Raw genomic sequence first — 17,633 nt, 5'->3', positions numbered from 1 at the left:
AAGAGCTGACTCATTTGAAAAGAGCCTGATGCTGGGAAAGATTGAGGGCAGGAAGAGAAGGGGACGACAGAGGATGAAATGGTTGGATGGCATCACTGACTCAATGGACATGAGTTTGGGTAGGCTCCGGGAGTTGGTGATGGACAGGGAGGCCTGGCGTGCTGCCGTTCATGGGGTCGCAAAGAGTCGAACACAACTGAGCGACTGAACTGAACTGAGCAGTTAATAACTAAAGGCATTGTAAGCTTTTGGAGGAGGATCCTTTAATGGAGAGGAGTGCCTGATAATTTTGGCCAAACATTCAGTAACTTAGTAAATTTAAATGAATGTGATCAGTGGCCTGCAGTGATTCTGGATTTTGCATGTCTGCCCAGAACTCTAAAATGTTAAGGGGAACAAAGTACTCCTTATTTTGTAGTTAGTACTTTGTTTGTTTGGTTTTTTTTTTTTTTGCTTTGAAGATTTTTTACTGTTATCCTGGGATCCATGTAAAAAAAGATATATGGGGCCAATTTAGTTATAATAACTATCTTGAAATTTGGAAAAATGATATATATTTTCTATAAATTGGTGGGATTTAATTTAAGAAATTAAATTTGATATTTAGAGAAGCATTCTTAAGTGTCTATGTAAAATCAATTTGTCTATGAAAGTTTCAGATGGGTAAGATGAAATTGAATATGACAGTAAATGCTGTTTCAATATAAACATTAACATAAATATCTTCCACTGATATATTTGCTTTTCATACATTCATAACAGTTTCAGGACTAAAAAGAACTAGAGCAGATTGATTAGTCTTTCTTCACGTAGATGAGACCGAAAACTTAATGGGCCAGTTAGTGGTAGATGAGCTGGGAGTAAAGCCTGGATTTCTTGCCATGCAGTGGGTATTATTTCGAGTACAAATGGGTGTACATTTCAGATACAGTTAGGAGTCCACCATGATTTTTGATAATAGAAAATTTTATGTCTGTTACCATTTCTTCTATTCCCTTCCTAACGTGAAATTTGCTTTTGAGTTCTTGACTTGTTATTTTATTTCTCTCTTTATTTCTAGCATTTTGATATCCTCAAACCCTACTTTAGTTTTATAGATACTACCTGCAGTGATATTTGGAGCCATGAAAGCATCATTTAATTCTTAATCTCAGTTGTCCAGTTTTGAGAACACTTTGACAAATTTTATTCTCCCCTCACCCCCCTATTCTTTTTGAAAGCTCTGGAGACAGTGTTGGGCTAAGAAAAAAGGAATGAAAATGAGGGGTTTAGTTGTATGCTGGTGAGCAAGTATCTTTTGACAGTGTCACTACTGTGGCTTTTGGGAAGTAAAGCCTTCCTTGGCCTTATCTTACAGTCTCTCTACCCTGTTGTCTGGTGAAGAGCTTTATACATGGCTCAGAGTAAATGTGGGCTGAGGAGAGTGAGCGCTCCTGCCTCCCTGCTGGGTCTTCTCAAGGCTGTGGTTATTGCCCAGAACAGAGCCTCCCAGTGTATTTCTTCTCCCCATTCTCTAGTCAGCCTTCCTCCAGAGCTCATGAGTTCCATAGTGCATTACTCTTCTGGTGTTTTCTCTCGTCTTGGAGCACAGATATGTACATTGTAAACGAGCAGACTGAGATTTGGTAAAAAAGCTTGACTTTAAAGGACTGAAGAAAACATTTTTGTTAATGAAAGACTAGAAAAATGAAAATGTATTTTGTTGAGAGCCAAATCACAGATGATCAGATGCTATTTTTTGGAAGTCAAAATTAACTATGACATCATTCAAAAGTTACTTTTGCTTGAAAGTGTTAGCTGCTCAGTCGTGTCCAATTCTTTGTGACCCCATGGGCTATAGCCCACCAGGTTCCTCTGTCCATGGAGTTCTCCAGGCAAGAAGATTGGAGTGGGTTGCCATTTCCTTCTCCAGGGGATCTTCCCAACCCAGGAATTGAACCCTCATCTCTTATGTCTCCTGCATTGTCAGGCGAGTTCTTTACCACTAGCGCCACCTAGGAAGCCCTGTTTTTGCTTAGGAATATGATTTAGTGTTGGATATTTGCTTATACTTAGAGGAGGGCGTGGCAACCCACTCCAGTATTCTCGCCTGGAGAATCCCATGGACAGAGGAGCCTGAGGGGCTCCAGTCCATAGGGTTGCAAAGAGTCAGATACAACTGAAGCGGCTTAGCACAGCACCATTTGCTTATACACGTTTTAGTGTTTCAAAGATGCTTCTCGTAGAGAACAGAGGATAGAACTTTACCAAATAAAGTTGAAGGACAGTTGGCACTTAGTAGAATCTCTTATCGAAATAATTAGCTTATTTGCCCACATGTTGTATGATTTGTGGTAGCTTTTAAGTCCTATGTTTAATTTTGAGTATGTATGCCACTTTCATCAGTTCTTAGTACGAATGACTGAAATTTGATTTTATGTATTTTTGTCACTCTTTACAAAGCAAACTTTATGAAATATCCTATTGATTTACTGTTCTGTTTTTGCCGTTTTCTAAAATTCTCAGTTTATTTTTAAAAGGATAATTTCTGGAAATTATTTTTCAGTTATTATTAATAATAATAAAACAATTACTGTTTTCAAAGATCAGGCATTTGTTTAGGTAACTTAATAGAACTGAACTCTTAAAATCTCTACATTTGATTACATCTTTATATTATAAAATGACTTCCTTAGGTTGACAGAAGTACCTAATTTAAATGAATATTACAATACTTTATATTAACTCAAGACTGTTTCTTTGAGAGAAACAGCAAAATGGTGATAAATAACATGAGTTAATATCTTTGTTAGATAGCCCTTTGAGATTTTTCTAAGCGTATTCAATAACTCTTAAAAATGTGAGGTGTTATCCTTGTTTTACAGATACGGTCACTAAGGTTTTGTTTTCTTTTCAGCTCCACCAGAACATGAACCTGGGCACCAAGGTTTTAATTTGTACAATCGTGTGTCACAAGGCCCTTCTTTAAGAACTTTTGTGACTATTCTCACCTTAAGTCGGTTTGGCTTTTGGATTGTTTCTGCCTTGTTATATTAAATTCTTTAACAGTTACGTACTTCCCAGATAGTTTCATTTCGTGGTATACCTGTACCTTCAAGAATCTCTTTCAGCATATGTAGTACAGTGTTTGAAAAATTGGCTTTCCATTGGGCATTGGTTCAGTTGCCAGTTCTACTGTTGGTTTGTTAAAATCTGGAAGCCTGTTTCCTCTTCTGTAAAATAAGATGATGGTTGAAGTTGCAAATGAGGTGGTGAGGGAAGGCAGCTGCAGGGTTGACTTATGACCTTTTTAGAGACAGAACTCAAAGATAATATACAAATCATTTTTGCCTTAGTAAATTTTTTGTGGTGGTGCGATGGTAAAGAATCCAGTTGCCAATGCAGGAGACCCAGAGGCGTGGGTTCAATCCCTGGATCAGGAAGATCCCCTGAAGAAGGAAATGGCAACCCACTCCAGTGTTCTTGCCTGGGAAATCCCATGGACAGAGGATCCCGGCGGGCTACAGTCCATGGGGTCACAGAGTTGGACATGACTGAGCGCACACTCACTGTTAGAGATCTCCGAAGAGGAACTCTTGTTTACAAAGGCTCTGTGTGTGTTGTTTATTCAGGTTTTGTTTTGTTTTTAAAGGTTACGAGAGGTTTCAGAGAAACTGAACAAATACAATTTAAACAGGTAAGAGTTTTAAAATATTTTACATTTCCTGAAGAGAACAGCTTTTTTTAAAAAACACACTCATGTTTAGGTAGCAGCTATTAAGAATATTTTAATGTAGCTCTCAGCTTTTTATGAGTGAGTTCATTTGAATTATAGTTTGTGTTCATACTGATTTTTAAAAACTCTGCCATACCAAAGAACTATAATGACTATAGATACTGTATTTCAATTATTGCTTTAAAATATATAAATATTAGTTTTTTAAAAATGAATTTTGCCAGCAATTCATTGATTAAAATTGAAAAAACCCTCAAGGGTGTATTTGCCATTTAAAAAATAATTTTCTTATTTAAATTCCTTGTGGCTTTTCATCATAATGATAGGGTGTAATTATTTTCATTTTATATTTCATTTCATATATACACAAACACATATATATGTTCGTTCTATATATACACACATACACACACTCACACATACATATGGTGTGTGAGTGTATGTGAATACCATGTAATAAAAGTTTCTAATAAATACTATGGAGGAAAAAGAAATAATAACTTTGTTTGCATATTTTTCTTTATTCCCCAGCCATCCCCCTTTGAATGTATTGGAGCAGGCTACTATTAAACAGTGTGTGGTGGGACCAAATCACGCTGCCTTCCTTCTTGAGGTAAATTGTTTACTCTTAAGGTAGAGAAGTGAAAATGAGTGTTAAAGTACAACTGTGCGTCATCATGTGTCTTCCTTTTGGAAGGAATGAAGAAAAGAGCAGTTTCTTATAGGAGTTATTTCAGAGCTCACCCAGTTCCATTTCCTTATTGTATAAATTCTCTGGCCCAGAGAAAGTGTAAATGATTTACCAGAGCTTGAAACTAGTTAGTAAGAAAATGTTTTCCTGATATCCAGTTATTTTCTTACTCTGAATTCTGTTAGATTGAGATATTTTACATTATCTTTACTGGTTTCATGAAAGTGAAAGTGAAGTCGCTCAGTCGTGTCCGATTCTTTGCGACCCCGTGGACTGTAGCCCACCAGGCTCCTCTGTTCATGGGATTTTCCAGGCAAGAATATTGGAGTGGGCTGCCATTTCTTCTCCAGGGGATCTTCCCAACCCAGGGATCAAACCCAGGTCTCCCGCATTGCAGGCAGACGCTTTAACCTCTGAGCCACCAGGGAAGCCACTGGTTTCATGATAACGCATATAAAACATACTTCCCTGGCTTCAGTATGAGTGCCTTCTGGAAGGGAGCTTATTTGTGACTTTTTGAATTGATAGTAATAGGTACATAATCTGTTTGTTGAGTAAACTCAAGTTTTAATGCACATTTTTACTTGGAAAAGTTCTATTTTCTTTGCTTCTAGGATGGTAGAGTTTGCAGGATTGGTTTTTCAGTACAGCCAGACCGATTGGAATTGGGTAAACCTGACAATAATGATGGGTAAGACATTATGTCCTTTCTATTTAATAAATAATTTAATTCTTAAAGGTATTATATTCCATCTGTGTTTTGATTTGGGGAACCTTCAAGTTAAAAAGCATTGTAGAAAACCAGATGCTTAAAATAGAATGCAGTGGTTACTTTGTAGTTTGATTTTAATTTTTATGCAAGCAGTGATTTATAGCTAAAATATTCACATTAAAAGTAGCAGAGGAATGATCACTTAACAGAATAGGTTACCAGAAGTATGGTATGTATTTGGTAGGTTCCAAGTCAGATCTGCTCCCTGAGTGAACTGCCTTTTCAGATCATGTTTTTTCCCCCTTAATATTCCCAAATCAGGTATCTCAGTTTGAAATTGATGAAGTCGTTAAAGTTTTGGTCTTTATAAAGGATGATATGTAAAAAAGATTGCTAGATAATGCATGATGACTTTCAGTTGACTGCTTCTGAAGAAAGTATGATTACTTTTAAAAATCTAAGGAACAATTTGTTTGCAGCTAAACCATGAAAAGTTTCAGATGGGAGCTGGATTGTTATCAGGCTACAAGCTGTTAGATTTGCTCTTTGTTCTGAAGTGTCCATCTCAGTGAGAGTCATCAGAATTGTTAAGCTGATATTTTATGCCTAGAATTCCTAGGCATTTGGGGACTGTTCTGTGATTTTTCTACCTCTTGTTTTTTTCCCAGGTCAAAGTTGAATAGCAGTTCTGGGGCAGGGAGGACATCGAGACCTGGTAGGACAAGTGACTCCCCATGGTTTCTCTCAGGTTCTGAGACTCTGGGCAGGCTGGCTGGCAACACCCTGGGGTAAGTTGTGGCCAGATGATGCATCCACTGGTCTGTGAGTGCTGTCACTGCGAGTGGTCGTCTCAGTGTTACCTGGTGATGAAGCCAGGGAACTCCTGAACTCTGGGCAGGATCTCCTGTTGCTCAGAGTGAGCCACCATGACTTTAAAAAGCCCACATAGGCTAATTGCTGTTAACCTAGATTTTTGATCTTTTAAAAATGTATAGTGGCTATATGCATTTATGTTGTTTTTAAAATTTCAGTTATATTATCTTTGGTCTTATTTTTGATTAATTCTTGGGTAAAAAAATTTTTAACATTTCTTTCTAGTATCCAAATCTGGTAGTTCTTTCTAAATGAATTTAGTGAGGCTTGAAACTAGTATGTAACTAAATTTTACTTTAATGAAATCATTTTTACTTTAAAGAAATTATTGTGGTACACTTGACATACAACAGTTGCAAGTGTACAACATAACAATTCAATATTTGTGTATACATGTATACAAATATTATGTATATATACATATGGCCCTTGAACAATGTGGGGTTTAGGGCACATTTTTGATGCTGTACAGTCAAAAATCCACTTGTGACTTCTGACTCCTTCAAAACTTAACTACTAATAGCCTCTTGTTGACTGGCAGCCTTAGGGTTAGCATAAACAGTTCATTAATATGTGTTTTGTATGTTATATGTATTATATTCCGTATTCTTATAATAAAATAAGACAGAAAAAATAAAACATTGAGAAGAAAATACATTTACAGTACTGTTCTTATCAATACTGTAAGTGTGCACATCTATTTGCAAAATGAATTGTCTGTCATTACCTATGTCAATATTTTCCTATATGATACAAAACTCTAGATGGTATACGTATTACTAACACTGGACATGAAAAATGAAAAGATAATGTGAAAGGGAGATTGATATTTATTGTATTTACAGATCCAGTGATTGATACGTTGATGGTGAAGAAGCACCAATATGATTACTTCTTGGTAGCCTAACTTAAACACTAATGAATGAATGGTTATAAAAACTTTATGACATGTAGTATTACAGTCATATTTATCATATGATATTAGAAACATTGTTCATTTAAAAGAAAACTACTTACTGTGATGATAGACTGAAATGCAGTTTCTCCAATTAAGAGAAAGAGAAGCATACTGTATGGTAATGTAATTCTACTAAAGCAAAGTTGTACCACGTAAGAAAACTGTCATTGAGCATTGTATTGTAACACAGTAAGAAAACGGTCATTTTCTTACTAACAGTAAGAAAGCTAACATTATTAGTTTTATATTAAATATCACTCACCTTATGCCTATGTAAGCATAGGCTACTATCTACAAATATTTTATGCATTCATGACTTAACTTTTTCTTAACTTTTTTGGAGTTTTTCCAGGCTTCATGGTTCACGTGTGAGTTTTTAAAATTCCTGTTAGCGCCCCCCCCAAAAAAAATTCCAATATATTTATTGAAGAAAAATTATCATATAAGGGAAGCCACATAGTTAAAGTCTCTGCTGTTCAAGGGTCAACTGTAATGTGAAATGAAATAGTCAGTTTAGTTAACACTCATCACCAAATCTGGTTACAAATTTTTTTCTTGTGATGAGGACTTTAAAGGTCTACTCTCTTATCAGCTTTCAAACATACAGTACCTTGCTGTACATTTTACCTCTGTGGCATTTATTTTATAACTGAAAGTTTGTACCTTATTTTTACTTTTAAAATTATTGTAAAGTTTTTTCTTTTTACACTAGGTACTCTCCATTTTCTCTAAAGCTGATATGCTGTCGAACTAAATCATACACAAATTCCAAGCCAGATGGTTTTATTCATTTTATACCTTAATTTCTGAATCGCTAGATTTTCTGAAATTACCCGTTTCGTGGTTAGATAATGCCAAACCAATTGTGTTAGCATATGTATTCAAAGGCTAATCAGAGAAATAGAAGCAATTTAAATTGTTTCAAAGTATAATTGAGAGGAGGATGGTTTTAAACATTTTGACTCTCTTGGTAAAGTTATATTTAAAAGTTGAGATCCCATTTTATCTGATAAACTTGAAAAATGTTTGATTTTATTTATTTAAGAAAGCATGCTACTATGTATCATACTGTGTCAAACTTGACCTGTTTAAAGAGTAAAATTTAGTTCTTTTTTTAGTTGAGGGGTAGTCCATGGGGTTGCTAAGAATCCGACAAGACTGAGCGACTTCACTTTCACTTTTCACTTTCACACATTGGAGAAGGAACTGGCAGCCCACTCCAGTGTTCTTGCCTGGAGAATCCCAGGGACGGGAGAGCCTGGTGGGCTTCCGTCTATGGGGTCGCACAGAGTCGGCCATGACTGAAGCGACTTAGCAGCAGCAGCAGCATATCATAGCGTACAGGCTAAATCTGGCCTGACACCTCCTGTTTTCACTGAGACAGCTATACTTGATACTTACTTACTCTCTGTGGTTGCTTTTGTGCTAAAATGACAAGGATGAGTTGTCATGACAAAGACTGGTGAGCCTACAAAACCTAAATAAATGATTTACTTTTCTGCACTTTACAGTTTTCTGATCCCTGCTTTAGTTTATTCATTTACATAGTGGCATTTGTTCTTAATGCTGTACTCTTTATTTCTAAATTTAACTTTTCATTTGGAAATTATTTGACTTTTAAAAATTGCAAAATTTCACCCAGATTCCCCAAATGTTAACGTTTTACATAATCATAGTACAGTTATTAATACCAGGAAGTTAACAGTGATCAATGCTTAATCGATGGATTTTATTCAGATTTCACCACCTGTCCCACGAGTACTATTTCTCTGCTCCAGGATTCAATCCAGGATCCTGTGTTGCATTTGTTGTCATGCTTCTGTAGTTTCCTCCAATCTGGGACAGTTTCTTAATCTTTTCAGACCTTGATGAGTTTGGAAACTGACTCGTTTTTTAGTAGAATGTTTGAATTTGTCTCTTATTTCCTCATGATTAAACCCATGATGCATTTTTTTTTAAGTCTTTATTTTTTAAGAGCAGTTTTCAAGTTCATAGCAAAAATGAGAAGGTACTGGCTGTACAGGGATTTTCATATTCCCCCTGACCACATGTATAAACTCCCTTGTTATCAGTATTCCCCACCAGAGTGGTCCGTTTGTTACAGTTGATGAACCTACATCTGCACATCATCATCCACAGTCCATAGTTGACATCAGAGTTCACTCTGGGTGTTGTACCTTCTCTGGGTTTGGATAAGTTTATAATGACATGCATCTTCCATTACAGCATCATACAGAGTAGCTTCACTGTCCTAAAAATCCATTGATCTTTTTACCATCTCCATAGTTTTATCTTTTCCAGAATATCATATAGTTAGAAGCATACAATATTTAACCTTTCCAGATTGGCTTCTTTCACTTAGTAGTATGCATTTAAGGTTCCTCCATGTCTTTTCATGGCTTGATAGCTCATTTCTTTTTAGTGCTGAATAGTATTTCATTGAATAGATGTATCACAGTTGATTTACACGTTCACCTACTAAAGGACATCTTGGTTGCTTCCAATTTTTGGCAGTCATGAGTAAAGCTGTGTGCTGATTTATGTGTGGTTGTAGGTTTTCTGCTCCTTTGGATTAAATGCCAAGGAACACAATTGCTGCATTTGGTGTTCTGAATTTTGGTCATTCTTATAGGTGTGTTTTTCTGGAACTCTCTTGCTTTTTCGATGATCCAGCGGATGTTGGCAATTTGATCTCTGGTTCCTCTACCTTTTCTAAAACCAGCTTGAACATCTGGAAGTTCATGGTTCACATATTGCTGAAGCCTGGCTTGGAGAATTTTGGGCATTACTTTGCTAGCTTGTGAGATGAGTGCAATTGTGCGGTAGTTTGAGCATTCTTTGGCATTGCTTTTGGCAATGCCTTTGGCATTATCATATTGAGTTCAGCACTTTCACAGCATCATCTTTCAGGATTTGAAATAGCTCAACTGGAATTCCATCACCTCCACTAGCTTTGTTCGTAGGGATGCTTTCTAAGGCCCACTTGACTTCACATTCCAGGATGTCTGGCTCTAGGTGAGTGATCACACCGTCGTGATTATCTGGGTTGTGAAGATCTTTTTTGTACAGTTCTTCTGTGTATTCTTGCCACCTCTTCTTAATATCTTCTGCTTCTGTTAGGTCCATACCATTTTTGTCCTTTACTGAGCCCATCTTTGCATGAAATGTTCCCTTGGTATCTCTAATTTTCTTGAAGAGATCTCTAGTCTTTCCCATTCTATTGTTTCCTCTATTTCTTTGCATTGATTGCTGAGGAAGGCTTTCTTATCTCTCCTTGCTATTCTTTGGAACTCTGCATTCAGATGGGAATATCTTTCCTTTTCTCCTTTGCTTTTTGCTTCTCTTCTTTTCCCAGCTATTTGTAAGGCCTCCTCAGACAGCCATTTTGCTTTTTTCCATTTCTTTTCCATGAGGATGGTCTTGATCCCTGTCTCCTGTACAATGTCATGAACCTCTGTCCATAGTTCATCATGCACTCTGTCTATCAGATCTAGTCCCTTAAATCTATTTCTCACTTCCACTGTATAATCAAAAGAGATTTGATTTAGGTCATACCTGAATGGTCTAGTGGTTTTCCTTACTTTCTTCAATTTAAGTCTGAATTTGGCAATAAGGAGTTCATGATCTGAGCCACAGTCAGCTCCTGGTCTTGTTTTTGCTGACTGTATAGAGCTTCTCCATCTTTGGCTGCAAAGAATACAATCAATCTGATTTCGGTGTTGACCATCTGGTGATGTCCATGTGTAGAGTCTTCCCTTGTGTTGTTGGAAGAGGGTATTTGCTATGACCAGTGTGTTCTGTTGGCAAAACTCTATTAACCTTTGCCCTGCTTCATTCTGTCCTCCAAGGCCAAATTTGCCTGTTACGCCAGGTGTTTCCTGACTTCCTACTTTTGCATTCCAGTCCCCTATAATGAAAAGAACATCTTTTTTGGGTGTTAGTTCTAAAAAGTCTTGTAGGTCTTCATAGAAACGTTCAAGTTCAGCTTCTTCAGTGTTACTGGTCGGGGCGTAGACTTGGATTACCGTGATATTGAATGGTTTGCCTTGGAAATGAACAGAGATCATTCTGTGGTTTTTGAGATTGCACCCAAGTACTGCATTTCAGACTCTTTTGTTGACCATGATGGCTACTCCATTTCTTCTAAGGGATTCCTGCCCACAATAGTAGGTATAATGGTCATCTGAGTTAAATTCACCCATTCTAGTCCATCTTAGTTCACTGATTCCTAGAATGTCGATGTTCATTCTTGCCATCTCCTGTTTGACCACTTCCAATTTGCCTTGATTCATGGACCTAACATTCCAGGTTCCTATGCAATATTGCTCTTTATAGCATCAGACTTTGCTTCTATCACCAGTCACATCCACAGATGGGTATTGTTTTTGCTTTGGCTCCATCCCATCATTCTTTCTGGAGTTATTTCTCCACTGATCTCCAGTAGCATATTGGGTACCTACCAGCCTGGGGAGTTCATCTTTCAGTGTCCTGTCTTTTTGCCTTTTCACACTGTTCATGGGGTTCTCAAGGCAAGAATACTGGTTTGCCATGCCCTTCTCCAGTGGACCACATTCTGTCAGACCTCTCCACCATGACCCATTCATCTTGGGTGGCCCCACATGGCATGGCTTAGTTTCATTGAGGTAGACAAGGCTGTGGTCCATGTGATCAGATTGGCTAGTTTTCTGTGATTATAGTTTCAGTGTGTCTGCCCTCTGATGCCCTCTCGCAACACCTACTGTCTTACTTGGGTTTCTCTTACCTTGAACGTGGGGTATCTCTTCACAGCTGCTCCAGCAAAGTGCAGCCGTTGCTCCTTACCTTGGACAAGGGGTATCTACTCATGACGGCCCCTCCTGACCTTGAATGTGGATTAACTCCTCTTGGCCTCCTGTGCCCATGCAGCTGCCGCTCCTTGGACCTGGGGTAACTCCTCTCGGCCACCCCCGGCCTTGGGCGCTGGGTAGCTCCTCTCGGGCACCGCCCCCGGCTTCAGGCACGGGGTAGCTCCTCTCGGCCGCCTATTTCTGCTTTATTGACTATGCCAAAGCCTTTGACTGTGTGAATCACAATAAACTGTGGAAAATTCTGAAAGAGATGGGAATACCAGACCATCTGACCTGTCTCTTGAGAAACCTGTATGCAGGTCAGGAAGCAACAGTTATAATTGGACATGGAACAACAGACGGTTCCAAATAGAAAAAGGAGTCCATCAAGGCTGTATGTTGTCACCCTGCTTATTTAACTTATATGCGGAGTACATCATGAGAAATGCTGGACTGCAAGAAACACAAGCTGGAATCAAGATTGCTGGGAGAAATAGCAATAACCTCAGATATGCAGATCACACCACCCTTATGGCAGAAAGTGAAGAAGAACTAAAGAGCCTCTTGATGAAGGTGAAAGAGGAGAGTGAAAAAGTTGGCTTAAAGCTCAATGTTCAGAAACTAAGATCATGGCATCTGGTCCCATCACTTCATGGCAAATGGATGGGGAAACAGTGGAAACAGTGTCAGACTTTTTTTTTTTGGGCTCCAAAATCACTGCTGATGATGATTGCAGCCATGAAATTAAAAAACGCTTACTCCTTGGAAGGAAGGTTATGGCCAACCTAGATAGCATATTTAAAAGCAGAGACATTACTTTGCCAACAAAGGTCCGTCTAGTCAAGGCTATGGTTTTTCCAGTAGTCATGTGTCGATGTGAGAGTTGGATGGTGAAGAAAGCTCAGCGCCGCAGAATTGATGCTTTTGAACTGTGGTGTTGGAGAAGACTCTTGAGAGTCCCTTGGACTTCAAGAAGATCCAACCAGTCCACCCTAAAGGAGATCAGTCCTGGTTGTTCATTGGAAGGACTGATGTTGAAGCTGAAACTCCAATACTTTGGCCACCTCATGCGAAGAGTTGACTCATTGGAAAAGACCCTGATGCTGGGTAGGATTAGGGGCAGGAGGAGAAGGGGACGACAGAGGATGAGATGGTTGGATGGCATCACCGACTCAATGGACATGGGTTTGGGTAAGCTCCGGGAGTTGGTGATGGACAGGGAGGCCTGGCATGCTGCGATTCATGGGGTCACAAAGAGTTGGACACAACTGAGTGATTGAAGTGAACTGAATAGGTGTGTATTGGTAGCTTGTTTTTTTAAATTCTCATTTGCTTGATGATATATGAAGCATCTTTGTGTATGCTTATTTGCCCAATGTAGATCTTCTCTGGTGAGGTTTCTTTTAAGGTCTTTGGATCATTTTTCCATCGGATTGTTTGTATATTTTGGATAACCATTCTTTAATCAGACATGTCTTTTGCAGTCATTTTCTCCCAGTCTGTAACTTGTCTTTCATTATCTTGACAGCATCATTTACAGAGCCAAAATTTTTGACTTTAATGAAGACTAACTTTTCAGTTATATCTTTCATTGTGCCTTTGGTGTCATATCTAAAAAGTCATTTCCAAATCCAAGATTGTCTAGATTTCTCTGCTATCTTCTCGGAGTTTTATAGTTTTGCATGTTACATTTAGGTCTATGATCCGTTTTAATTTTTGTGAAGGTCTGTGTCTTTTTTCCATGTGGATGTCCAGTTGTTCGAGCAGCAGTGATTGAATGAACTGCCTTTGCTTCTTTGTATTGCCTTTGCTCCTTTGTCTCAAATATCAGTATTTATATATTTTTAGGGGTCTGTTTCTGTTTCTGGGCTCTTTATTCTGTACAATTGATCTATTTGTTTTTTCTCCAGTAGCCCACTGTCTTGATTACTGTTGCTTTATACTAAGTCTTTGAAAGTTGGTTAGGGTCAGTCAGTCAAAAGAACTTTGTTCTTCAGTATTGTGCTGGCTATTTAGATCTTTTGCCTTTCCCTATAAATTTTAGAATCAGTTTGTTGATATCCACAAAAAACTTGGTGGGATTTTGATTGGGATTACAGATGGTGCATTTTTGGCAAGAATACTACAGAAGTGATGATGTGACCTTCTCATTGCATCATATGTGGGGGCACATGATATTGACTTGTGTAATTACTGTGATGGTTATCCCTGACTACTTAGTTAGTTAAATTGATGTTTGCCAGGCTTCTGAAGTATAAAGTTACTAGTAATATTTTCCCCTTTGTAATATGTATTTTGTGGGGAGATGGGCTTCCCTGGTGGCTCAGATACTTCCTGACTATGTAAATAGCCCATTTTCCATCATGGGCTCATTAACTTTAGCATCCATTGATAATTTTTTCTTTTATTACTGTGGTGTTGGCCAAGTAGTACTTTTTAAAATATGTTTTTATTATTTCTTTTACACTCATTAATTGAAATTTGACTGTAAGGAAGAACTTTCCCTCATCCCCCATTTCTTTCTTTTTTGTTCTGTTTTATTCTGTTACTGTTGAGTTATTTATGTTATTATGGTCTCATGGATATTTGTTTTATTTTATGGTTTATAATCCATTGCAGTTTATGTTGCTTAAATTATCCTAGATTTAAATCCTCTTCTCTTTATAAATAAAGCTTGGATATAACCAATTATAATAGACTGCGTGACAAGACGAATGAAAGAGAAATTTTATGTCTTTGGTAATAAAATACACAACAAAGATAATAAAGAATACATTTGAGCTTGAATAAAAACCTTAGTAGACATGCTCCAAAAGAAGGTTAAGGCTAAGTTTAAGACTTTAGAAAGCAGGGAGAATCATTAGTTTTTGTGTTCCTCTTACTCATGCTTGATTGTATTCCTTTTTTGAATCATGTTTTTCTAAACCTCCCCACCCCAACAGACTCGGTGTTTTAGCATTGGGTTCATGATTGCAATTCTGAAAAGCGTCACAGTGTCCCCACTGACTAAGCCGTATGTTTACCTTTATTTGGTCTTGCAGATATCCACAACATGAAAGCACTTAAAGGCTGATTGTTTCTCTTGGCCTGTATGAAAATTTTTCTCAATTTGTTGATGGAGAAATTATAACCACTATTCTGTAAATTAAGAACTTTTTAGAGTCAAAAATGTTACCCTTCATAATAAATTTTCTTTCTCTGAGTTGTATAGTTCCCCCCTCCTCACGTGCCTGTGTTGATTATAGTAAACTTTAAAGAAGCTTGCTATTTATTAGAGAATCTAGGACAGACAGGTGCAGTCATATATGAAAGACTGTCCCCAAAGACCTTGGTCCCCAGCCCCTTCTTTCAGAGTCCTGGCTTGTTCCCTTTGGGTTCATAGAGGTGATGTGAATCAGGTGGTCTCTGTTTGAGAACTGCATTTGAAAGATTTTGCGATAATTAATACTGTTTTTGTTGGCTGTCAGTGTGGGTAATTGAGAGTTGATCATGTATTATGATGGAGAAGGCAATGGCACCCCACTCCAGTACTCTTGCTTGGAAAATCCCACGGATGGAGGAACCTGGTAGGCTACAGTACATGGGGTCGCTAAGAGTCAGACATGACTGAGCGACTTCACTTTCACGCATTGGAGAAGGAAATGGCAACCCACTCCAGTGTTCTTGCCTGGAGAATCCCAGGGACGGGAGAGCCTGGTCGGCTGCCGTCTCTGGGGTCGCACAGAGTTGGACACGACTGAAGTGACTTAGCAGCAGCAGCATGTATTATGACTGATCATTCTTAGGAATACATAACAGTCAATGTTTCTAGGACATTTAATGTTTTTCCCTTGGGGGTTTTGCTAATTAGCAGTGTGCTAAGGCTTTCTAGCTGCTGTTTTTTTCTCTCTCATAATTACTCAAATTTATCCTGGGAGATATTTCAAAAATCTCCAGGATATTTTTGTTAAGCTCATTTCAGTTGGGCAAGAACGCCAACTTTGAAGGGGAAGAACACCAACTTTGCTTGGAGAAAGAGAGTGTGTGTTTAAAGAATGTTTAAAATGGAAATATTAGTATCTAAAGTCTCTTTATCCATTGTTTGTTACCACCCGTTTTTAAAGGAGGCAGCTAAACAGCTGATGTTACCATAGAAGTCTACAGGGCCATTGTTACCAAATGCAAACCTCCATTACTCTCCCATCCCCTGCCCTATAATCTTAAGAAAAGCTGCAAACTTGTTTTTTTTTTATGGAATCTTCTGACTTAAGTATTGAAACTAGTTGATATTTCCATGAAAGTAAATGTGCACATATGCACAGGCACACATCTAGTGTGTGAGCGTGTGTTTATATGCATGTGTATATATATTCTTTTAAATAAGCTTCTTATTTTTGAACAGTTTTAGATTACAGAAAAATTACAGAGGTAGTACTGAGAATTCTTGTATGCTCCATACCCAGTTTTCACTATTAACATGTAACATAAGCCTGGTACAGTTTTTATAATTAATATATGTTGATACATTATCATCAGCTGAAGGCCGTAGGTTGTTCACATTCCCTCATTTTTTCTTAATGTCCTCTTCCTTTTCCAGGATCTCATCCAGGATACCACAGTGGATTTAGTTGTCATTTCTCTTTAGGCTTTTCTTGATTGTGACAATTTCTCAGACTTTTCTTGTTTTTGATGCTGTACTTTTTTTTAAACTAGCCAAGTATATGGACAGGACTTATCCCATGGGTATTAAGATTGTTATCCCATGGGTATTAAGATTGCAAACTGTGGATTAATTCCATACTAGGTGTGATTTTCCCAGTTGATTGGAGTCACTTTGTGTATCTTGAGTATTATATAAGTGTATCTTGAGTATTATATAACGGGGTCAAATTGTAGGATTAATTTGATGAGCGAGGTGTGGATAGTAGAAACTGGTTTTTACATTATTTTTGAATTTAATATTAAAAATATTTATATCTCACTGTATATATATATATATACACACAGAGAGAGAGAGAGACAGAACTCACTATAATCATAAAGAGAGGATTCTAGCACTTTTCTTTTGAAACCACTGATAAACCTGTATTAATGTATACTTAGTCAAATGCCTTTTTCACTGAACAGCAAGCTGGATAGAGGAATGTTTAGCATCAATTGAGGTAGGAAGTCTAGTAGGTTGTTTGGATTCCAACAGAAGAAATCCTGCACTGTGAGTATGAGTAGGAAAATGTGGTATTCTCCATAGTAACAGATTAATGAATGGGCAAGCCAGAGATATTTTGACCTTTGTCTTTCAGCTAATCTCAGTTGAGGTTTTGTGTAACAGAGATTGCAAATTGGCCATATAACTTACTGTCCAAACTGGGAAATTTGGGAATGAAAGTAATAATAGGCTCAGACAGTATGCTGACTCTGGTGTTACCTCAGGCAAACTGGGGACATAACAGTTACACTAATTAAATCTTTGTAAGACTCGAGTGTGGTTCCTCCTGTTTTCAAGTTGAGATAATAAATTTAGCTTTTGACTGTTAAAAACTTCTATAAGACTAGTTCCACCTGACTTAATTTTGACAGCTTACAGGAAACCATGAAGTAGAAATGCTGATTTAATATTTTATTTTAATATCTATCTGTATTTTTCATTGATCCTATATTATTTTCTGTTGCATAATTGTCACAAAGCATATAAGTTGAAAATATGTCTGTTTCTAGAACATAGCTTTTTTGGGATAACACATGACTTTATATTTTTTTAAATCATGTTTAGAAACACATGAAATTTATCATCTTTACAATTACAACTGCACACTTCAGTTAGTATTGAATATAGTCATATTTTTGTGAAGGAAGTCTCCATAACTTTTTCATCTTGTAAA

General features: G+C 37.5%; 1 protein-coding gene across 17 annotated transcripts in view; it reads left to right on the top strand.

Annotated features, from left to right (window-relative positions):
- Positions 1–17,633, top strand: part of UBR5 (ubiquitin protein ligase E3 component n-recognin 5) — a 151,456-nt gene that overhangs the window by 41,497 nt on the left and 92,326 nt on the right. For all 17 annotated transcript variants that reach the window (XM_081503495.1, XM_081503496.1, XM_081503488.1 and 14 more), the window contains exons 2-5: positions 3,632–3,676; positions 4,247–4,328; positions 5,021–5,097; positions 5,787–5,906. In XM_081503495.1, coding sequence (XP_081359621.1) covers positions 3,632–3,676; positions 4,247–4,328; positions 5,021–5,097; positions 5,787–5,906 — 324 coding nt within the window. The remainder of the gene's footprint in view (positions 1–3,631; positions 3,677–4,246; positions 4,329–5,020; positions 5,098–5,786; positions 5,907–17,633) is intronic.

The sequence above is a fragment of the Giraffa tippelskirchi genome, chromosome 6 (genome assembly GCF_054371585.1).
Source record: "Giraffa tippelskirchi isolate mGirTip1 chromosome 6, T2T-mGirTip1v1.2.pri, whole genome shotgun sequence".
In the NCBI taxonomy this organism is placed as follows: domain Eukaryota; kingdom Metazoa; phylum Chordata; class Mammalia; order Artiodactyla; family Giraffidae; genus Giraffa; species Giraffa tippelskirchi.
Note: the sequence above shows the minus strand (reverse complement) of the source record. Positions and strands in the feature narration are given on the sequence as shown.